The sequence below is a fragment of the Salmo salar genome, chromosome ssa05, assembly GCF_905237065.1.
Source record: "Salmo salar chromosome ssa05, Ssal_v3.1, whole genome shotgun sequence".
In the NCBI taxonomy this organism is placed as follows: Eukaryota; Metazoa; Chordata; class Actinopteri; order Salmoniformes; family Salmonidae; genus Salmo; species Salmo salar.
In genome coordinates, this window is record NC_059446.1 from 15380247 (window position 1) to 15404418 (window position 24172).

General features: G+C 44.7%; 1 protein-coding gene and 1 long non-coding RNA gene across 4 annotated transcripts; both read right to left on the reverse strand.

The window, feature by feature from the left end:
- Positions 1 to 3: 3 nt before the first annotated feature.
- Positions 4 to 6790, reverse strand: hnrh1 (Heterogeneous nuclear ribonucleoprotein H). 3 transcript variants are annotated; one of them, XM_014198833.2, is made up of 10 exons: positions 6543 to 6790; positions 5895 to 5998; positions 5627 to 5782; positions 5310 to 5453; positions 4198 to 4336; positions 3046 to 3230; positions 1575 to 1687; positions 1357 to 1492; positions 1021 to 1197; positions 4 to 891 (listed from the first exon to the last, which is right to left on the reverse strand). In XM_014198833.2, exons 2-10 carry the CDS (start codon positions 5977 to 5979, stop codon positions 803 to 805), a joined length of 1224 nt encoding a protein of 407 aa, XP_014054308.1. In that variant the 5' UTR covers positions 5980 to 5998; positions 6543 to 6790; the 3' UTR covers positions 4 to 802. The 3 variants fall into 3 exon arrangements, with proteins under 3 accessions (XP_014054308.1, XP_014054309.1, NP_001167168.1); XM_014198834.2 differs by having other exon boundaries at positions 4 to 895; NM_001173697.1 differs by having other exon boundaries at positions 4 to 1197; positions 6543 to 6626.
- Positions 6791 to 20982: 14192 nt separating this feature from the next.
- LOC106604319 (uncharacterized) lies at positions 20983 to 22571 on the reverse strand. Its single transcript, XR_001328649.2, has 3 exons — positions 22359 to 22571; positions 22005 to 22109; positions 20983 to 21810 (listed from the first exon to the last, which is right to left on the reverse strand). It is a non-coding gene; the product is annotated as an uncharacterized lncRNA (long non-coding RNA).
- Positions 22572 to 24172: the final 1601 nt, after the last annotated feature.

A 24172-nucleotide genomic window follows, 5' to 3' on the forward strand; every position in this document is an offset into this window, starting at 1 on the left:
GTATACATCTTAAAATTGTATTCACTCTTGTGCACCTTACAAGAAATACAAAGAATTCTGCATAGGCAGTAGAAAGAAACCTTTATAACAGAAAAACGTAAGGTTTGTTTGCCAACGAAGTAAAGCATCCATCCCTCGTGGAGAATAAACAATCACCTCAATATAAAAGTAACTTAAACGTGCTCTTGGTTCACCATGTAAAATGTCAACTTCACACATTATTTCAGACTTCAACAGAAAGGCTAGATATTTTTGCAGCTACTGGAGAAAAGTCCAGGATCATCTAGAAGACTATTTACAGAAGTGTTGCTTCAGAAATGACAGTCAGGCAGGGTCAATACTTTTCAATTATGAAAATGTAGAATTGGAATTTGGTTTACTTTCTGAATTGACTGGAATTTAAATTGAATTTACTCCAACCCTGCAGTCAGTCACTTAATGGTGAAATAAAAGCTCAGGTAAGGTGAACTACGGTGGGTTAAATAAACAGACTGGGTCAATCACAGTTGGTTGTTTTGAATCTTCGTTAAACAACAAAACACACACTTCCTGGTAACGATGACGAAAGGACCACGGTCATAGTCATGTCATTAACAACAGTAGGAGAGAATGGAAACAAAATTGGCTCTAATTTCTACCAACCTAACTTCAAAGGAGCCTCAATCATGAATACAATCAGTCTAAAACAAAACATTTCCCAACCCTCACTATAAATTGGCTCAGAACTACAAAACCCATCCAAAAGACCAGGTGAGAACCACAATTCCAGTCCTTCCAGCAGAACACATGCTAGGTTAAAGAACTACATCCCCCATCCTGACCCCAGGCCATTGGAACTCCTGCCTCCTCCACTGCCGCCATAGTAACTGCTGCTCATACCGCCCTGGTTACCTGACAGGAGAGAGATACACACTATAGGACCGAGGAGTTCAGATAGTCCAGGTCATATGTAGATACATACACATCAGTGGTGGAGGTACATGTGAACAGGTGGGTGTGTTTTACAGAGCTGATACTCACTATAATCACTGTAACCTCCCATGCTGCCCTGGCTGCTGTAGCCTCCAGAGTATCCAGAGCTCAGCCCTCCACTGTTATAGGAGGACTGGCTCCCCATACCACCCTGCATCGGACTGCCGTACGAGCCATTACTGCCCCCTGCTGTAGAGTTCAGGAATAGCTCCACATAGCGGTGCTCTGCAGGACAGAGACAGCTGGTTAGTACATGCATTTAATCATATTAAGGTAGGAAAATAAGGAGGAAGGCTGGGGAGGAGGAGGAAGAGAGAATGTTTTTAGAGTGCCTTTCATAATGGCGGTGGCCGGCTAAAAAATGTAGAAAAAGATCAGACTCACGCATGTTGGCCTTGTCCTTCGACATGGCTGCCACAGCATCCTCATGTGTAGCAAACTCCACGTCAGCCTCTCCTGTCACTCTGCCGTCAGGACCGATCTCTACATGCACTCTCACTGGGTTCAGAGGAGAGAAGAACTACGGAGAGAGGGAGGGAGCAGTGTGTTATACTCACCGTCTCTCACACAGACCATTCTTAGTAGGCGATCCTAGAACTCACATTGTAGATGTCAGTCTCTGTGGCTCTGTAGGGCAGACCCCTCATGTGAACACAGTGACCCGTGGTGCTCTGGAAGGAGGAGCTGCTGTCACCATACCGCCCATCAGACACACCTGAGGTTAGACACATAGACCTTAGTTATGGAGAGACTGGTCTGGGACATGGAGACATCATACCGTCATGATAGAGGGCTAGGAAGAGCATGACTGGAGACATCATACCGTCATGATAGAGGGCTAGGAAGAGCATGACTGGAGACATCATACCGTCATGATAGAGGGCTAGGAAGAGCATGACTGGAGACATGATACCGTCATGATAGAGGGCTAGGAAGAGCATGACTGGAGACATCATACCGTCATGATAGAGGGCTAGGAAGAGCATGACTGGAGACATGATACCGTCATGATAGAGGGCTAGGAAGAGCATGACTGGAGACATGATACCGTCATGATAGAGGGCTAGGAAGAGCATGACTGGAGACATCATACCGTCATGATAGAGGGCTAGGAAGAGCATGACTGGAGACATGATACCGTCATGATAGAGGGCTAGGAAGAGCATGACTGGAGACATCATACCGTCATGATAGAGGGCTAGGAAGAGCATGACTGGAGACATCATACCGTCATGATAGAGGGCTAGGAAGAGCATGACTGGAGACATCATACCGTCATGATAGAGGGCTAGGAAGAGCATGACTGGAGACATCATACCGTCATGATAGAGGGCTAGGAAGAGCATGACTGGAGACATCATACCGTCATGATAGAGGGCTAGGAAGAGCATGACTGGAGACATCATACCGTCATGATAGAGGGCTAGGAAGAGCATGACTGGAGACATCATACCGTCATGATAGAGGGCTAGGAAGAGCATGACTGGAGACATCATACCGTCATGATAGAGGGCTAGGAAGAGCATGACTGGAGACATGATACCGTCATGATAGAGGGCTAGGAAGAGCATGACTGGAGACATCATACCGTCATGATAGAGGGCTAGGAAGAGCATGACTGGAGACATCATACCGTCATGATAGAGGGCTAGGAAGAGCATGACTGGAGACATGATACCGTCATGATAGAGGGCTAGGAAGAGCATGACTGGGAGACATGATACCGTCATGATAGAGGGCTAGGAAGAGCATGACTGGAGACATCATACCGTCATGATAGAGGGCTAGGAAGAGCATGACTGGAGACATCATACCGTCATGATAGAGGGCTAGGAAGAGCATGACTGGAGACATGATACCGTCATGATAGAGGGCTAGGAAGAGCATGACTGGGAGACATCATACCGTCATGATAGAGGGCTAGGAAGAGCATGACTGGGAGACCATCATGTTATGATCCATAAACATTTATGACTGATAATGGTTCCCAATTAATCCTGTCGGATGAAACAAAACAAGATCTTTTTACACTGTGCAGACATCGCACACACACACCCTCTCCCCAACACACACCTCCACCATAGCCTCCGCGTCTGGCCCTGTCGTAGGAGCCCCCTCCTCGGCCCCCCATCATGTTGTACCCACGGCCCCCAGACGGTCTGTCATAGGGCCCCGGTCTCTGCATCCCCATAGGTTTCCTCTGGGGTTCGTAGTGGGTCCTCACCTCGGCACGGCTGCTCTTGAAGATCTCAATGTACCTGAGATGCATACAGTACACACCACCATGAAGACCCCACCACACAGGAGGGGGGAGACTAGAGCTAGCTACTGTACAGCTCCTAAGGCTGAATCAATGTGTCTGTTCAAATGGAAAGGGTACCAATAAAGTTGGGTGTTCAATATGCAGGTGATGAGCTGACATTTTGGTGTATTTGCTTGTCATTGAGGGTACTGATAAAGTTGGGCAATTCAGGACAAGTGCTACCATGTGCACTACTGCTCCATAGGTAGGTGAGTCTTGAACTATGTGAGACTTGATCTAGTGGGTAACAGTATACTGTCTAGTATAAGAGCCTTGACAGTACAACAGCCACTTTTCTTATGGTCACCTGCAGATACCCGATACAGTTAACACTGATGTTACAGTACAATCTGTGTCCCTGCTATGGTCATTGTCCTGTTGTTATCCATGGAGATCCACTCTCTGAGCATTACCTGTGAGTGACAGTGTGCAGGGTCCGTGTCCTCATGTTGATTGGCCCTCGGTGAGTTAGAACACCTGGGAGAATCCTGTCTGTCTATTGGCTACCTGTAGTGATGTTTAGTGCCCAGGAACCAATCAGCTTCACTCTTAAGAATCAGGGTAAAATGGATATGCCCAAATTCAACTGCAATTTTTACTCTGCACTCTCAACCAAACTTGGTGACAAACCTGAGAGCTTACAAGACACCTCGGCACTAAACTCAGAATATGATCTATCTCCCAATGGTTTAAGAACAAGAGAATGTGCTTCATTTTCCCAAAGACTGCTGTGAGTGAATGAGTGTTAGTGTGTTCAGATCGAATATTGTAACTATGTGTCTTTACAGTCAATATCTGAGTATGTGTTGTCTTAAATTAACTGTTCTGTTGAGTGTCAGTCAGTTATACCTGTGGTTAATGTTTGTAAGTTGTACACCATAAGAACAGCAACTTTATCCAGCCAACCAACCAACCATCCCCACCTGTGCCCTATTCTTTCCTTGTGTTTCTTTAGAGCCTTTTCAGCTATATCCTGTGAAGCAAACTGCACGAAGGCCTCCCCCGTACTCCTCCCCTGGAAGTCCAGCGGCAATGTTATCCCATTTGGCACGATTTCCAACCCTTCAACCCAAGGACAGATAACCCCAGTGGGGGACACAGTAAATCACATGCCCAGTTACAGAAAGGTAGCGTTCTCTGTTGTTGCTTTATTTATTAATGAAAACTATGCATTACGACATGTACTGTACATACCAGGTGAGTATTTTTAACCAATGAGACTCAGCAACCATTCAGGCTACTTACTTTTACTGCATTTGGGGAAACATAAAGGAGGATGAGAGGAAAGAGAGCGAAAAGGAGGGAGAAAATGAGGGAGAAAATTAGAGAGAGAAAATGAGGGAGAAAATTAGAGAGAGAAAATGAGGGAGAAAATTAGAGAGAAAATGAGGGAGAAAATTAGAGAGAGAAAATGAGGGAGAAAATTAGAGAGAAAATGAGGGAGAAAATTAGAGAGAAAATGAGGGAGAAAATTAGAGAGAGAAAATGAGGGAGAAGATTAGAGAGAGAAAATGAGAGGGAGAAAATTAGAGAGAGAAAATGAGAGGGAGAAAATTATAGCGAGAGACAGAAGGATACAGAAGAGGAAGCGACTGTAGGTGTGAAGGAATGAAAATGAGTGGCTCTGGCAGTACTTGTGTTACCTTTAGTACCCACCCATTCTATAATTGTCCCAATGGGATGAATTACATCTTTGTTATGATATTGTGGGTTCATGGGAAAACACCAAAGGACAACTGTCAAAGAAAAGTGACAGACGGGACTAGCATGTCAGGCCAAATTATTGTACAGAATAATTCATTTTAAAAGTGTTCGTTGGGACCAAAGCAGTGATAGAGAAACTTAGGTGATGGGGGAAATCCTGGACAAACTATAGGTTATATAATGTTAAGTCGCTCTGGATAAGATCGTCTGCTAAATTACTGAAAAATGTAAATGATCCTGGATCATTGATGAGGGCTGAGGACGGTTTACCTCCTCCTACAGGATATTATGGGGGTGTTCATGTGAACCAGTGGGTGCTAGATACTGGTACCTGAGAGGAACTGGACAATCTCCTCCTTGCTGCAGCCGAAGGGGAGGCCTCGGAGCCTGACCAGGCCGTCTCCAGTCGTCTCTGGGCTGTTTGGACCAGAATGTTTCATCACCCAGTCCATTTCCACGTTGTTGGATTTGAACACTGTGGACAAACAAGTCAAGTCAAAACAAAGACCAAAGTCACTACTGCTAGTGTTACATAGTGTGAAAGGTTGAGAAATGTAGCCTAAAGTGAAGTCCCAAGGCACATATTATGCTTCAGCTGCAAACACTGAAACTTCAGGAAGACTTGGACAGTGACACACAAACACACACCTTCCACATATCTGTGGCCCATGGTTTCTCTGTCCTTCTTCACAGCGATCTTCAGGTCATCCTCATTCTCCAGCTCAACGAAGGCCTCTCCGCTGGGTCGGCCCTCACGTGTGGAGGTAAAATGGATGCTGGTGCCATTATTGGCGATTTTACAATCTATATGCCAAGAAGAGGGTAGAGGGACTCACAGTTATCTCAGATGTGAGAGGTGTAGGCTATAAAGGTGTTGTAGCAAGCTATTCAGGTTTTATCGTAAAGGTGTTATTACCTGAGAAGAACCTCCGTACTTCATCCACAGAGCAGGACCATGGTAGGCCTCTCACACGCACCACGTAACCCTCTCCATCAGACATGGTTGGTATTCTCTTAAACCTGACGAAAGTAAAGAAGCATAAGGGTACAGCATGTTTGCAATGCTTAGATAACGTTAGCTAATTACCTTTACTCCGCTAGCTAGTTACCTAGCTGGCCGTCTACATTGTATTTTACATTTAGGTAAGTTATGTAGCATTTGCAGCTATTTAGAATGTCTAACGTCACAAGACATGATTAGCTATCTAACATTAGGCTAGCGCATTATGAATGTAGCTAGCGCATTGTTGCTACTAGCTAACGTTAGTTATATACATTTAGCTGGCTAGCTAAATCCATTATCACGAAACATACTATTTCATTTACATATAACAAACTAGCTCGATTAAGTCAATGTGTCTAACGTTATTAGATAATAATAATTTCATTATCACCGACAGTCAGACACAAATGTCAGGCCTGGCGTTAGCTAGATAAGTTAGCGCTAACGTTCGCTAACTGGCTTGCTAGCTTGATCAATTTGGCTGACCTAAACAGCAAGCAAGGACTCACAAGGTAACGGTATTATCACAAATCACATTCGTTGAAAAATAAACATAGATACCTGTTAATTTGAATTCAGTGACAATATTATCACTACCACGATTGCTAGTATAGCTAGCTAGCTGTGTTTCGGGGTGTCAGGTCGGTCTGTTTCTGCTAGCTAGCTCCTAGCTTGCTAACTTGGTCCACGCCCAAAAAGTATGACGTATCCTATCTGGGCCCTGCCTGTGGCCCCATTTTACTGAGGAACTGTAAAGTGAAAACTGAACTGTACCAATGCTGAAGACTAAATGACACCTATCTAGCTTCTTGGGAAATTTGCAAGCTATTTCTTGCTGGCAGATTTAACATTTACATAGCTTTCCATTGCTCTTGAGAAAAAAATGCACTCATATTACTCTAAGGTACATTCCTAATATAAATCTTAAAAATGTTCATTTAAAATGAAAGGCCCAGTGCAGTCAAAATTCAGTTTTTCTGTATTTTGTATCATATTGTACAACAGCTGATGAAACTAACACTGTAAAAATGTGCAAAAAATGTATCATTGTTATTTCCTGATAGTTGCTGGTTGAAAATACAATCTACATTGGACTTTCTAATCAGCAGGTTTGCATAGGCTGAAATTTAGATTTTTTCCATGGTGACATCACCATGCAGTAAATTGGTTAATAGACCAGGAAGCACCTTTAGGGGTTCCGCCAGTGTTGCAATCTGCGGAACCCTTAAATGTGCCTCCAGAAACCTTTTCTTATTAGAGTGTGGCTCAATGGGATTAAGTGCATTTCTCATCTGATCATCTGTGAAGAGTGCCTGGCAATGAAAACAACCTATACTAGAATGTGCCTTAAATCTCCAACTTCAAGTTCACAGAGGAACACAAAATTAAATCAAGTAATTGAGTTAAAGGCCCAATGCAGCAGTTTATTTTAAAATCAATATCAAATCATTTCTGGGTAAAAAAATAAGTAGTACCATAGTGTAATAGATTTCCATTAAAATGGGCAACAATAGCTTTTTAGCAAGAAAATATTTCTCAAGAAAGAATTTACCTAGGACTGTCTGGGAGTGGTCTGAGTGGGAGGGGAAAACTGAAAACTAGCTGAGGATGAGGGGATTTCATTAATCTGGCCTGGGTATGCGTGTTTTGCACCGGGTGAAAGTTGATTGGATTAGTTTTGAAACCGGGCTTCCTCCCAGGCATGAGCCAGGTGCCCTGTTCAAAGCCCACTGCAAAGTCTGCACAAAACAAAAGTGACCTAGTTAAGCACGAAAGGTAATGAGTAGGATTATGTGTTTTCACATGCAAAAGTAATCGCTTTTAATAAAAACGCTTTATTTGCCCCCCCCCCCCCCCCAAAAAAAAATTCAAACATGTATTTTGTAGAAAAGAGATGTTGTTTGTTTCTGGACAATGCAACATGCTGCCTTCTTGACAACATGTTACATTTTTACTGTTCCATTTGAGAAGGGCGCTCCTCCCTCACCGCTTTTGCCCGTTCACATCACAGGCCATAGACCGGTGTCCGGTCTATAATCGAATTCGCCCATTGGCAGAGAGGTTTGGAACTCTCTTTGCTTTCAGGAACCTTTTCCCTGAGGAATCTTTTAAAAGGGTTCCTCAAATAACCTTTTAGGGTGTTAAGGTTCCTGTAGGAAACTTTTATGTTCCGTGTATTCTATTATGAATAATAACAATAATAATAATATTAACAATAATAATACAAATAACATTGAGTGGTGAAGTTGTAAAGTCACAAATTCATTTTAATGACTTTAAAAGTCCCAGAAATCTCACTTGCAGACATCACAGAAATCTCTGGTCTCCCTTATCCCTCTCTACAGCAAAAAGTTTGCCATTCATACAACATTTGTTGGTAATTTATCTCCCTCATCAATTACCAGAACACATTTCTGAATGAACAGCGTAGTGCTTTTCAATGATGCTGCATACTCAATATTAAAAAGGAAATGGACCCCCATTGCCACTCCCAATCCCATGGAGATGTCCTCCAGCTCTTCAGTGAGTAGCTCCTCCCCATCCAGGAAGAGTTGGATGTGGCTCTCATCCGTAAAGGTATTCCCCTCTATTCTTATGGTAGGTGATGGGAACAAACTGTAAAGAAGTAAAACAAAAAAAAGTCAAATGAGGGTTACTCAAATCATATTTCAAACAGTAAGTTAACAACTGAGCACAGTACACCTTACACAGTACTACTAACTTTGCATGTATTTATTTGTCTGCTGGGAAATACATACCCTGTGACGTACAGCCCACTTGGATCTTCTTTGAAGAGGTAGGGGAGGAGCAAAATGGCTGCAGTGACCTTCAGGCCTGTGTAATAGGGTGTGTAATAAAATGGCTGCAGTTTTATTTTAATAATTATTTTACAACTGCGACCTGGCCAAGATAAAGCAAAGCAGTGCAACAAAAACAACAACACAGAGTTACACATGGGATAAACAAACATACAGTCAATAACACAATAGAAAAGTCTATGTACAGTGTGCGCAAATGTAATAAGATTAGGGAAGTAAGGTATTTGTAGGTAGGTATTTGTAGTTGTCCACATATTCTAAGTCAGAACCGTCCAGAGAAGTGATGCTAGTCCGGAGGGCGGGTGCGGGCAGCAATCGGTTAAAGAGCATGCATTTAGTTTTACTAGCATTTAAAAGCATTTGGAGGCCACGGAAGGAGTGTTGTATGGCATTGAAGCTCATTTGGAGGTTTGTTAACACAGTGTCCAAAGAAAGGCCAGATGTATACAGAATGGTGTCGTCTGCGTAGAGGTGGATCAGAGAATCACCAGCAGCAAGAGCGACATCATTGATATATACAGAGAAAAGAGTCGGCCCAATAATTGAACCCTGTGGCACCCCCATAGAGACTGCCAGAGGTCCGGACAACAGGCCCTCCGATTTGACACACTGAACTCTATCAGAGAAGTAGTTGGTGAACCAAGCAAGGCAGTCATTTGAGAAACCAAGGCTATTGAGTCTGCCGATAAGAACGCAGTGATTGACATAGTCGAAAGCCTTGGCCAGGTCGATGAAGAGCGATGCACAGTGCTGTCTTTTATCAATGGCGGTTATGATATCGTTTAGGACCTTGAGCGTGACCTTCGGACCTGTGTAATAGGGTGTGTAATAAAATGGCTGCAGTGACCTTCAGACCTCGGTAATAGGGTGTGCTATAAAATGGCTGCAGTCACCTTCAGACCTGTGTAATAGGGTGTGCAATAAAATGGCTGCAGTGACCTTCAGACCTCGGTAATAGGGTGTGTAATAAAATGGCTGCAGTGACCTTCAGGCCTGTGTAATAGGGTGTGTAATAAAATGGCTGCAGTGACCTTCAGGCCTGTGTAATAGGGTGTGTAATAAAATGGCTGCAGTGACCTTCAGGCCTGTGTAATAGGGTGTGTAATAAAATAGCTGCAGTGACCTTCAGGCCTGTGTAATAGGGTGTGTAATAAAATAGCTGCAGTGACCTTCAGGCCTGTGTAATAGGGTGTGTAATAAAATAGCTGCAGTGACCTTCAGGCCTGTGTAATAGGGTGTGTAATAAAATAGCTGCAGTGACCTTCAGGCCTGTGTAATAGGGTGTGTAATAAAATAGCTGCAGTGACCTTCAGGCCTGTGTAATAGGGTGTGTAATAAAATAGCTGCAGTGACCTTCAGGCCTGTGTAATAGGGTGTGTAATAAAATGGCTGCAGTGACCTTCAGACCTGTGTAATAGGGTGTGTAATAAAATGGCTGCAGTGACCTTCAGGCCTGTGTAATAGGGTGTGTAATAAAATGGCTTCAGTGACTTTCAGACCTGTGTAATAGGGTGTGTAATAAAATGGCTGCAGTGACCTTCAGACCTGTGTAATAGGGTGTGTAATAAAATGGCTGCAGTGACCTTCAGACCTCGGTAATAGGGTGTGCTATAAAATGGCTGCAGTGACCTTCAGGCCTGTGTAATAGGGTGTGTAATAAAATAGCTGCAGTGACCTTCAGGCCTGTGTAATAGGGTGTGTAATAAAATGGCTTCAGTGACTTTCAGACCTGTGTAATAGGGTGTGTAATAAAATGGCTGCAGTGACCTTCACGCCTGTGTAATAGGGTGTGTAATAAAATAGCTGCAGTGACCTTCAGACCTCGGTAATAGGGTGTGCTATAAAATGGCTGCAGTGACCTTCAGGCCTGTGTAATAGGGTGTGTAATAAAATAGCTGCAGTGACCTTCAGGCCTGTGTAATAGGGTGTGTAATAAAATGGCTGCAGTGACCTTCAGACCTGTGTAATAAGGTGTGTTATAAAATGGCTGGATTAGAATCAATAGAATTAGAACGGCTGCATTATTGTAGAGATTCAGCAACTCCACGGCACACCTCTACTCTGCAATGATTTTGTCGGCCATTGAGTCGAATCCGGACAGAATGTTTCTGTCCACATCCATACCGAATTTGCTTCTCATCTCTGAGAAAATCTGAAAGTCTATTTATTTATAATGCATCATCAATATATCTTAGATTCAGATGACAGTTCTTGGCTATTCTACATTAGTTGTGCTTTTTACCATTTCTTTCTATCAGACTTTTTGTCTACTTACAATGGCTGACAAATGGAGTGCTGGGCACTGTTTTAAGATATCATTGGTGCCCTGTTGTTTCATAAAAACTCTCTTTTTCAGTCCTTTTCATTTTGTCTTGTAGGGAACTTATGTTCGGTCTCTTTTCTTGGCACTTCACCTGCATCTTTTCAATATATAACTTCTGACTGAAGGAATCCTCACCAATCTCAATCTGAAAATCAAATATAAATATCATCAAATGTTGATACATACAGCATCAAACACGATCAAAGTCTATAGAAAAAGGCAAAATGTCCTATATTCCCAAAGCATCTCAGAGTGCTGATGTAGGATCAGGTCCACACCTGTCCATACAATCTTATATATGATCTTAAAAACGGATCTGGGATCAGCGGTTCGACTTTGACAAACTGAATATGGGCCATTATTTGTATATAGTTACCTTGGCTATTTTGGTCAGGTCTTCATTTTTGATGTTATCTGGGTTTATTTTTTCCCTTGCCCCCCAAACTTCTTCTGCATTTCCTGTACTTGTATAGCGTGAGCAAGAGGCTGCCCCTCTTTTTTGTATTTATTCTTTATCATGCGGTGCCATGACTCCTTAAAAAATCAAATGTGGAGAGGAGAAATATCATGACGGATTATTGGGACCGAGGTCAGAGGAGCAGAATAGAGCTGTTATGCTGCTGGAAATGTGATGGTTTAACAATGTGAGAAGAAAATATCCAAGCCAGCGCATTATGATCTGGGTAGGCACAATAGTGTAAAAAGGTTATTAGCGTGAGTATGAAAACTGAAGAATTCGTACATATCCCTTCCCTGTCTGGTCTCTCAACGAGGAGTAGAAACATACAAGAATACAGTTAGACTAACAATTATGTTCGTAATACAAATGACATTGCCTGATGGTGTTGATTATCATCATGTAGAAGTTGAGTATGTGCTATGCTATCAGCTGGATTATGAGAAGACAGAGTATGGAGGACAGAGACAGGAGAAGGGTTCAGGCTGACGCACACACACACACGCACACACACAAGCATAATGTATTAACTTATATCATTAACATTAAGCTAAGATCAGTTTACTACATAACTATACTCACCAAGTATAGGTACACATGAAGGCAAACAACACCTGCACAATCTGAGACCTCCACTTCGAGAGAACCGCAGGGCAACGGAGATCGTCACATTTTTCTTTCAAGTTTTTCTTTTAATACGTCTGGAAATTCTGGAAGTCTAAGCCCAGATGGCCAGATTCTGGCTGAATCATGTTTCCTGTTGTCACGTCCTGGCCAGTATAAGGGTTAATTGTCATTGTAGTTTGGTCAGGACGTGGCAGAGGGTATTGGGCTGGACCTTGGCATCAGGCTGGGGAATACCGTCGCCCACGGGAAGAGATCGAGGAAGCGAAGGCTGAGAGGCGGCGGTTTGAAGCTATGGCGAGGAAGCCGGAGAGGCACCCCCAAGATTTTTTTTTGGGGGGGGGCACACGGGTAGTTTGGCTAGGTCTAGGAAGAACCATAAGCCAGCTACCCGTGAGTACATGGAGGAGCGTAGGAGGTGGAGAGCGCCGGGTATCGCTGAGGTGCGCAATATCTCGCCTATACGCACGCACAGCCCAGTCCGCCCTGCACCAGCACCCCACTCGTGCAGGGCTACTAGTCTCATCCAGCCAGGACGGGCTGTGCAGGCGGTGCGATCACGGCCACCTGCGTGCCTCCATGGCCCAGTCTTTCCGGTTCCTGCCTCTCGTGCTTTCTCAGAAGTGAGTACCTCCGGGCTGGCACGTCCAGTACCAGCCCCACGCACAAGGCTTCTAGTGCGTCAGTTCAGCCCCATCAGTCAAGAGTCGCAAGAGCTGCCCGTCAGTCAAGAGTCGCCAGAGTTGCCCGTCAGTCAAGAGTCGCCAGAGCTGCCCGTCAGTCAAGAGTCACCAGAGCTGCCCGTCAGTCAAGAGTCGCCAGAGCTGCCCGTCAGTCAAGAGTCACCAGAGCTGCCCGTCAGTCAAGAGTCGCCAGAGCTGCCCGTCAGTAAAGAGTCGCCAGAGCTGCCCGTCAGTCAAGAGTCGCCAGAGCTGCCCGTCAGTCAAGAGTCGCCAGAGCTGCCCGTCAGTCAAGAGTCGCCAGAGCTGCCCGTCAGTCAAGAGTCGCCAGAGCTGCCCGTCAGTCAAGAGTCGCCAGAGCTGCCCGTCAGTCAAGAGTCGCCAGAGCTGCCCGTCAGTCAAGAGTTGCCAGAGCTGCCCGTCAGTCAAGAGTCGCCAGAGCCACCCACTAGTCAGGAGCTGCCAGAGTGGCCAGACTGCCCGGAGATGCCAGAGTGGCCAGACTGCCCGGAGATGCCAGAGTGGCCAGACTGCCCGGAGATGCCAGAGTGGCCAGACTGCCCGGAGATGCCAGAGTGGCCAGACTGCCCGGAGATGCCAGAGTGGCCAGACTGTCCTCCTGGTCTGCCAGAGTGGCCCGACTGTCCTCCGGGTCTGCCAGAGTGGCCGACTGTCCTCCGGGTCTGCCAGAGTGGCCCGACTGTCCTCCGGGTCTGCCAGAGGGGCACGACTGTCCTCCGGGTCTGCCAGAGGGATCCGACTGTCCTCCGGGTCTGCCGGGGTGGCCCGACTGTCCTCCGGGTCTGCCGGGGTGGCCCGACTGTCCTCCGGGTCTGCCGGGGTGGCCCGACTGTCCTCCGGGTCTGCCGGGGTGGCCCGACTGTCCTCCGGGTCTGCCGGGGTGGCCCGACTGTCCTCCGGGTCTGCCGGGGTGGCCCGACTGTCCTCCGGGACTGCCGGGGTGGCCCGTCTGCCCGGAGCTGCCGGGGTGGCCCGTCTGCCCGGAACTGCCAGAACCAGAGCCACCTCCAGATATAGGTGGGTTGGGGAGGGGGGTGTAGCACAGTGCCGTCGTTGACGGCAGCCACCCTCCCTTCCCTCCCTTTAGTTTAGGGGGAATTTTTGTTGTTGTTTGGGGTTTTTGTTTTTCTTGAGGTGCTTCCGGGGTTAACACCTTTGGGGGGGGGTACTGTCACGTCCTGGCCAGTATAAGGGTTAATTGTCATTGTAGTTTGGTCAGGACGTGGCAGAGGGTATTTGGTTTATGTGGTTCGGGGTGGTGTGTTTGTTGTAGGGGATTTTATTTATGTATTCCGGGGTTTTTGGGCACTGTTCCTTGTTTATGTATTTCTATGTTGATCTAGCTGGTTGTATGTCTATGTTTGGTTAATTGGGGTTGGGACTCTCAATTGAAGGCAGGTGTTGTCTATTTGCCTTTGATTGAGAGTCCCATATAGTAGGGTGTGTTTGTGTTTGTCTTTTGTGGGAGATTGTTTGTGAGCACTGCTTGTTGAGCCTGCCACACTGTTGTTAGTTGTGAGTATCATTTCTTGTTTTGTTTTTTCTGTGGATGCCTTACTCTTTTTGTGAATTAAAAGAATGAGTATCCATATACCCGCTGCATTTTGGTCTTCCCTGCAACACCACGACATGATTCGTGACAGAATCTCCCACAAAACCAAGACCAAGCAGCGGAGAGAGGAGCGGCACGCTCAGTATATGGACTATGGGGAAAGATGGACTTGGGAAGAGATTTTGGATTGGGCTGGACCTTGGCATCAGGCTGGGGAATACCGTCGCCCACGGGAAGAGATCGAGGAAGCGAAGGCTGAGAGGCGGCGGTTTGAAGCTATGGCGAGGAAGCCGGAGAGGCACCCCCAAGATTTTTTTTTGGGGGGGGGCACACGGGTAGTTTGGCTAGGTCTAGGAAGAACCATAAGCCAGCTACCCGTGAGTACATGGAGGAGCGTAGGAGGTGGAGAGCGCCGGGTATCGCTGAGGTGCGCAATATCTCGCCTATACGCACGCACAGCCCAGTCCGCCCTGCACCAGCACCCCACTCGTGCAGGGCTACTAGTCTCATCCAGCCAGGACGGGCTGTGCAGGCGGTGCGATCACGGCCACCTGCGTGCCTCCATGGCCCAGTCTTTCCGGTTCCTGCCTCTCGTGCTTTCTCGGAAGTGAGTACCTCCGGGCTGGCACGTCCAGTACCAGCCCCACGCACAAGGCTTCTAGTGCGTCAGTTCAGCCCCATCAGTCAAGATTCGCCAGAGCTGCCCGTCAGTCAAGCGTCGCCAGAGCTGCCCGTCAGTCAAGAGTCGCCAGAGCTGCCCGTCAGTCAAGAGTCACCAGAGCTGCCCATCAGTCAAGAGTCGCCAGAGCTGCCCGTCAGTCAAGAGTCGCCAGAGCCACCCACTAGTCAGGAGCTGCCAGAGTGGCCAGACTGCCCGGAGATGCCAGAGTGGCCAGACTGCCCAGAGATGCCAGAGTGGCCCGACTGTCCTCCGGATCTGCCAGAGGGACCCGACTGTCCTCCGGGTCTGCCGGGGTGGCCCGACTGTCCTCCGGGTCTGCCGGGGTGGCCCGACTGTCCTCCGGGACTGCCGGGGTGGCCCGTCTGCCCGGAACTGCCAGAACCAGAGCCACCTCCAGATATAGGTGGGTTGGGGAGGGGGGTGTAGCACAGTGCCGTCGTTGACGGCAGCCACCCTCCCTTCCCTCCCTTTAGTTTAGGGGGATTTTTTGTTGTTGTTTGGGGTTTTTGTTTTTCTTGAGGTGCTTCCGGGTTAACACCTTTAGGGGGGGGGGGGGGGTACTGTCACGTCCTGGCCAGTATAAGGGTTAATTGTCATTGTAGTTTGGTCAGGACGTGGCAGAGGGTATTTGGTTTATGTGGTTCGGGGTGGTGTGTTTGTTGTAGGGGATTTTATTTATGTATTCCGGGGTTTTTGGGCACTGTTCCTTGTTTATGTATTTCTATGTTGATCTAGCTGGTTGTATGTCTATGTTTGGTTAATTGGGGTTGGGACTCTCAATTGAAGGCAGGTGTTGTCTATTTGCCTTTGATTGAGAGTCCCATATAGTAGGGTGTGTTTGTGTTTGTCTTTTGTGGGAGATTGTTTGTGAGCACTGCTTGTTGAGCCTGCCACACTGTTGTTAGTTGTGAGTATCATTTCTTGTTTTGTTTTTTCTGTGGATGCCTTACTCTTTTTGTGAATTAAAAGAATGAGTATCCATATACCCGCTGCATTTTGGTCTGATTCTACCACTGTGGTAGAATCAATGATGCAGATGACAGTCATACATTGACTTACATATTTACAGCTTTTGGATTCATTTTGTGAATTTGATTCAAACTTAGATTACTGAAACAAGTTGCTCCACCATTCTTTGGTCCAATGACATCAGTCTCTCCATTAATTTGGTGTTCTATGGGGAAAAATACCCCAAATAAAAAGAACATGTCGGTGTTTTGGTCAGTGTGTATCAGAATAGGAAACCCATATGAAAATAAAAGTGAGTTGTGCTTCCTAAATTAATAAATCAATGATTTTAACTAACCGCAAACCAGTGGCAGAATGGAATGGACACTCTTCCCTCTGGGTCCCTGTATCCATCTAACCCATGGAAATCCATCTCCTCAACAGGCCTTATAGAAACCATTGTTGACTGTGTTGAACCATGTATGCGTGGTGATGGCTGTTGAAACTGTCTGGTAGTGTCACGACACCTACGGAAGGTGGCGCCCCTCCTCGCCCGGGCGGCGGTCGGCGGTCGTCGTCGCCGGCCTACTAGCTGCCATCGATTTATGTTTCACGTTCTGTTAGTTAGGCCTAGGTTAGTTGCGCACCTGTTTTGTGTTAGTTGTTAGTGGGGAGGGGTATTTAGGCTAGTTAGTTAGGTTTGTTGTTTGTGCGTGATTGTTCATTTGTCAGGGTGTGTTTCATGTGGTTCTGTATATTGTGGAGTTACGCTATTCCTTTTGGGCTGCGTCCCTGGTTACGTTCTTTTAAGGGTGGTGCGTTACTTTTGCACACCTTGCACTCCATACCTTGCATATTTTTCCGTGTGGATATTTTTATTAAATTCATTAACGGAATCTTTCTGTCTCCTGCGCCTGACTCTTCGGAATCCACAAGCCACCCATTGTGACAGGTAGCAGTACTTTACCACACCAGCACCAAGGAATCTGTATATTATACACACTTCCATGAACATATGCATCTCTTCTGAATGATCAGTGTCAATGACCAGATAGTTTCCTACATTGTACTGCGCGTTGTTCACTGCAATGGACATTGTCTTGGTGACACATTTTGCTCTGATGGTTTCTCCGAATCTGGCACTTAACACTACACGGGCAGAGCTTGGAAGTGCATGCAGTGGAATTGTCTCAGTTGGACGTCTCTTGTGTCCGTACAGTGTGTTGTTGTTGCCAAGGCAGTTGTTGTTGGTTTGCTCCCAGCATTGTCTGAGCTAATGTCTTTTAGCCAGGGTCTTCGTTGTATTTTTAAGGTTTTCCACAACTGCTGAGAGCCTCTTGAAATACTGGTGTTTCGCTTCAAATCGGACTGGTGCATCAAAGGTCCATAGCAGGCTAGGGTAGTGGACGAGGTAGTGCATCTTTGTGATTGTCTTCCCTGGAAACAGCTCCTGGAAGAGAGCTTGAAATTCAGTGATTTTTTTTTTCTGCCAGATATGGGACCTAGGATCTTCTTAAAACGCTGGCCAAGATGACATCAGATACCTCTCGAAGCAGGAGGTAGAGATCCCAAGCACTGCCATTTTGTATTTGACTACCAATCATTTGGGGGAGTAAATGGAAAAGTGCACATTTTTCTGATGAACTTCCTGATTGATGGCCATTCTTCCTTTGGACTCTCTCGGATAGTGGAGCAGGTTGTGGAGAGGTATATATTCTGGAGTTGGGAAGTATCCTTGTGGTCAAGATTTCCTAATCTAAAGTACACAGTGGTCAATTTGTGCTTGCCTTTTTTAGAACCCAGTGGATTGACAACTTCCAATTCATCTACATAAAACTGCAGACGGAGGCTCTGCTTTGTTAGGTTGGGATTTGAACAATTCACCGTCTGTAAAGTCTTCTAGAATTTCATCATTATGCAGCTTTTGGTCTTGATTCAAGGTGGTCCAGACCTCTTCATTACTTGCTATTTTTTGCAGTATGCTGACCAATGGGATGTATTCAAATGACCTTGTTTTATAACCTTCTTTGTTGCTCAGGGGCACTTCAATTGGCCTGACCATGCCCAATTATTTCACACAGTAATGCTCCAGTATCCACTCAGAGCTTATGCATCTAATGCATTCCTCAAATACTGCAAAATTGTTAAGCTAGTCCCTGAGATTGCCATCTTCATCCACATGTATTTGCTCATTTGTAAAATGAAACCTGAGGGCATCATTGTAGTGAGTCATAAATGCATAAAAAATTGTTCTGTGGTCTTCAACAATGCTACCGTAGCTGGGAGGCAGTGTTCTTCCCTGATTTTCAAAATAAAAATACAGATATTATTTTTGAGACCTTCAATTAGCTGCTAAGTGATGATCTCTGGCTTGAACGTGTTCAGCCTCTGACAGACTCTTTACATCGCTCACGTCATCTTCAATGGGATCAGTCCCAGTCTCAAATTCATCATGAGGGCAATTCTCATCTAAGTTGGCGCTTAAAAGCTCTCTGTGGTTTCGGTAGTGTAAGGATCTACGCTGGTAGACAAGAAGCAGGTACAGGGAGTGAGCATTTAATAACCAACGGACATAAAACAGGACAGGACAGCATCTGGACATGAACACATAATGACATTAATGCTGACACAGGGAACAAAAGCGGAAGCAGACAGAAATAGGGAAGGTAATCAACAAAGTGAAGGAGTCCAGGTGAGTCCAGTGAGCGCTGCTGCGCGTAATGATGGTGACAGGTGTGCGCAATGAAGGGCAGCCTGAGAGGGAGAACAGGAGCAGGCGTGACAGGTAGATTTGTAACCGATAGGTGATGAAACATCTACAAAGTATTCAGACCCCTAGACTTTTTCCACATCTTGTTATATTACAGCCTTATTCTAAAATGGATTATTTTTTTAAATCCCCTCATCAATCAACACACAATACCCCATAATGACAAAGCAAAAACAGGTTTTTAGAAATTGTGCAAATGTATTACAAATAAAAAACGGAAATATTACATTAGCATAAGTATTCAGACCCTTTACTCAGTACTTTGTTGATTTTATTTCAGCTCATGAAACATGGGACCAACACTTTACATCTTGCGAACGGTTGGAAGGTGAACCTACTGTTGGAAGGTGAACCTTCACCCCAGTCTAAGGTCCTGAGCGCTCTGGAGCAGGTTTTCATCTGTACTTTGCTCTGTTCATCTTTCCCTTGATCCTGACTAGTCTCCCTGTCCCTGCTGCTGAAACACATCCCCACAGCATGTTACTGCCACCACCATGCTTCACCGTAGGGATGGTGCCAGGTTTCCTCCAGATGTGACACTTGGCATTCAGGCCAAAGAGTTTAATCTTGGTTTCATCAGACCAGAGAATCTTGTTTCTCATGATCTGAGAGTCCTTTAGGTGCCTTTTGGCAAACTCCAAGCAGGCTGTCATGTGCCTTTTACTGAGGAGTGGCTTCTGTCTGGCCACTCTACCATAAAGGCCTGATTGGTGGAGTGCTGCAGAGATGGTTTTCCTTCTGGAAGGTTCTCCCATCTCCACAGAGGAATTCTGGAGCTCTGTCAGAGTGACCAAGGGGGTTCTTGGTCAGCTCCCTGAGGTGTTTTTGCTTTGTTTTTGCTTTGTAATTATGGAGTATTGTGTGTAGATTGATGAGGAAAACAATTAATTTAATCTATTTTAGAATAAGGCTGTAACATAACAAAATGTGGAAAAGGGGAAGGGGTCTGAATACTTTCCGAATGCACTGTATATGTTTTCCAGCACCTATTAAATCCACAGGTAATTATGCAATTTGGTTCGTGCTGGTGATAGAGGCCAATATGTGAGTAGTCTGGACACAGAGAAAGTATGTTTGTTGCAAAGTGGACAATTGAATAGAGTTGGCATTCTTCAGACAAATTGTGAACCTTGACATGATGGGATGGAATCATGGAGATCATTGCAGACATCATCAAGGAACCAGTCTTCCACAGCCACACTCAAATTCAAGTTGACACTAAAAGCAAAAGTGAAATACATTAGTGTGGAAGATGAAACAAAACCTATACCACTCTTTCTAGAAAACCACCTGTCCTTCTAATTTTTATTTATGGTTGTTCTACAACAAAGCAGAGCTGGTGAAGATGTCTCTTATTTATCTGACGCCATATTTCTAAGTATGGGACATTATGGGATTCTGCAGTTCCATATTTAAATGTTGACTCAGATAATATGATGCTCCAAATTGGGCATTAAGTTCTTCTTACATGTCAACCCAAATTGGCCTATTAGAGTTGTCAATAAAGAGAGAGGGCCTATTTGGGCAGTTAAAGGCTTCTTGATATATAATGAACAAAAATATAAATGCAACATGCAACAATTTCAATGATTTTACTGAGTTAAAGTTTATTTAAGGAAGTCAGTCAATTGAAATAAATGTATTAGGCCCTAATCTATGGATTTCAAATGACTGGGCAGGGGTGCAGCCATGGGTGGTCCTGGGAGGGCATAGGCCCACCCACTTGGGAGCCAGGTTGAAGGAATCAGAATAAGTTTTTCACCATAAAAGAGCTTTATTACAGACAGAAATACTCCTCAGTTTCATCAGCTGTCCAGGTGGCTGGTCTCAGATGATCCCACAGGTGAAGAAGCCGGATGTGGAGGTCCTGGGCTTGCGTGGTTATATGTGGTCTGCAGTTGTGAGGCAGATTGGATGTACTGTCAAATTCTCTAAAACAGCGTTAGAGGTGGCTTATGGTCGAGAAATTAACATTCAATTATCTGGGAACAGCTCTGGTGGACAACCCTGCAGTCAGCATGCCAATTGCATGCTCCCTCAAAACTTGAGACATCGGTGGCATTGTGTTGTGTGACAAAACTTCACGTTTTAGAGTGGCCTTTTACTGTCACCAGCACAAGGTGCACTTGGCTAATGATCATGCTGTTTAATCAGCTTCTTAATATACCACACCTGTCAGGTGGAATGATTATCTTGGCAAAGGGGAAATGTTCACGCAAATTCGTGCAAAACATTTTGGAGAACTAAGCTTTTTTTGCATATGGAACATTTCTGGGATTTTTTATTTCAACTCATGAAACATGGGATAAACACTTTACATTGTGTTTATATTTTTGTTCAGTATAAATTACAGTTTAATCCTCCCTTATAAATCCTTGCCTGTAATCTAGCTAGGTTAATTATTGCCCTTTTACTAGTCCAAATAAACTGAGTCATCATTTTGGTGAAGGCAGGTATGGACAGTGGAAACATGCTGATAACGTATTCAGTTTAGGAGCTATAACCATATTTATAACGTGGCCTACCCCACAATGACATTTGCAGTTTATCCCAGTTCTTAAACTGGAGTTTAATTTGGTTAAAATATACAGAATGTGAAAGAAACATTTCCCTTCCCCTAAAAAACAACTTCTCTTCTCACATACAACAAGAAGACAAAATGACACCAGACATTCACCATTCAGTTAGTATAGGAAAAGACAACGGAATTACACAGAACACACTATAACCACACTGTATTGACTGATTGATTGACTGTAAATACATTCATTCACCATTCAGTTAGCATTGGAACAGACAAAGGATTTACACAGAACAAACTATAATCACACTGCTAATACATCCAAAGATGTTATAGAGGCTAAACCGTTTGTAAATCCATAGTAAGCTTTAAACATTGTCTTTCCTTGGTCTGAAATACAGAGGACATAACAGGCCACCCCAATACACCAACCTGAAAGACATCAATTAGACACAAACACAACATAAACAACATGAGTATTCAATATCAAATGCATCTAACTAATCAGATCTGTTTTATGTATTCTTCTTTTTGTCAAATGTAACATAACCTTCATAGGGCCATCGTGTGTGTGTGTGTGTGTGTGTGTGTGTGTGTGTGTGTGTGTGTGTGTGTGTGTGTCTTACCTATTCATGTAAGTTGATGCATTCCTCTATCAGAACTCACAGCTCCCAAACCCTCTACCAATTAACTGGACAGGGCCATGATAAGCCAGGTACTAAAGGGAGGGACTAAAGGGAGGAGGATGGAAGGAGATGGTGGGAGTGTATTATGGGTTGAAATGAGGACTAACATTTCTCAATATTGAGTAACTTTACTAGCTAGCTAATGTTAGCTAAAACGTACCAACACGTAAACAACAATTACCAGATAACATTACAGGCCATTTAGCATGGCTAGATGATGAAATACAAAGAGTACATTACATTAGCAGTTTGATTAAGTATTATCTTAGCTAGCAAATAGCTAGATTCACTCACCTTTCACGTCAATTTGCTGCAAGTCATCTCTTATTTGTCACGTCTCTTCAACCATCCGCGTGCTTCCCACTTCCAGTTGTCTTTTGACCAATGTTTGCAATTTTAATTTTATACAATGGGGGGTTTAATCCTGAATATAGATTGGTTAAAACCACATTCCAGCCGGTGCCTATTCCACAAGTTACCACCAGCTAAATCTATGACGTTAAAATGCCTATTTACTCTGTTCCATCTGACAGCACAATCCACTGTCTCATTAGCCCATCCAAGCAATTTATAAACTTGATCTCCACTGTAAAAAGCATCTAGACATTGTCTCACATTTCTTTTAGACCGACAGGCAGACAGCGTTTCTCAGCCAGTCGAAATCATGAATCAGCTGGCATTATTTTTATGGATATATACATCCAGCTTTAGTTTGAAGTGATTGTGTTAGCGGTGTTGTTGGCTAGCTCCTCTGAACAACAGTGTACTAACAAGTGAGCACATTTGCTATGCCAGGCGAAATCGCACCTCAGCTCATTGTTATGGCTGTATCCAGATAAATATTACTAGTGGGCTTCCCGAGTGGTGCAGTGGTCTAAGGCACTGCATCGCGGTGCTAGCTGTGCCACTAGAGATCCTGGTTTGAGTCAAGACTCTGTCGCAGCTGGCCGTGACCGGGAGACACATGGGGCGGCGAACAATTGGCCCAGCATCGTCTGGGTTAGGGGAGGGTTTGGCCGGCAGGGATGTTCTTGTCCCATCGCGCTCTAACAACTACTGTGGCGGGCTGGGCGCAATGCACGCTGACACGTTCACCAGGTGTATGGTGTTTCCTCCAACACATTGGTGCGGCTGGCTTCGGTGTTAAAGTGGGCATTGTGTCAAGAGGCAGTGTGGCTTGGCTGGGTTGTGTTTCGGAGGACGCACGGCTCTTGACCTTTGCCTCTCCCGAGTCCGTACGGGAGTTGCAGCGATGAGACGAGACTGTAACTATCAATTGCATAGCACGAAATTGGGGAGAAAAAGGGGTAAAAGTACAAATAAAAAATGTATTTATATATATATATATTTTTAAATGTCACTAGAAAACAGCTTAAACAAATGAAAATGCACCTACTTTGTTGTTATGCTGGCTAAAAATAAATATGTGACTGTAAGTTAGCGGTAGTTTGGCAAGCAAGGGATAAGAACGTTGCCAGCCAGTATGGCAATGGAACATTTAGAACGAACATCCATAGAAACAGGAAAAAAAGACTGAACAACTGGGTCACATCTCTGTTGACCGAACCAATAGATCGAACGACCAGCTGGCTTGGGTAGCAAGCCTAGATTTGTGTCGGGACTATATTTTGTGGAAGAATGAAATACAGTAGTATGAATAAATTCATCAAAATAACATTTTTTATTAAAATATGCCAATCATTATTTGAATATGTTGGTAACCCGTTGTATAAATGTGATAATGCCCTAGAAGCCGGTGTTTGGAGGATATATTGGCACGGTTGGCCGCCAGAGACAAACCAATATATCCTCCAAACACCGGCTTCTCGGGCATTATCACTTACATATGCACCAGCGCCCTTTATTCACGAGCACACTGATGGTTCCAAAATGAACCCCTCTTTTGGAAAGGGTTCTTCAAAGCACCTCTTAAGTCTACAAAGGTTCAACAACGAACTGATGGCAGACTATAGGTTCTTAAATGAACCTTAAGGTTATTTTTTAACCTTATATTATCTTAAAGGATCCTACAGGAATCTTAAGGTTAATTATTTTACCTTAAATTATCCTGAATGATCAAATCAAATCAAATTTTATTTGTGACATGC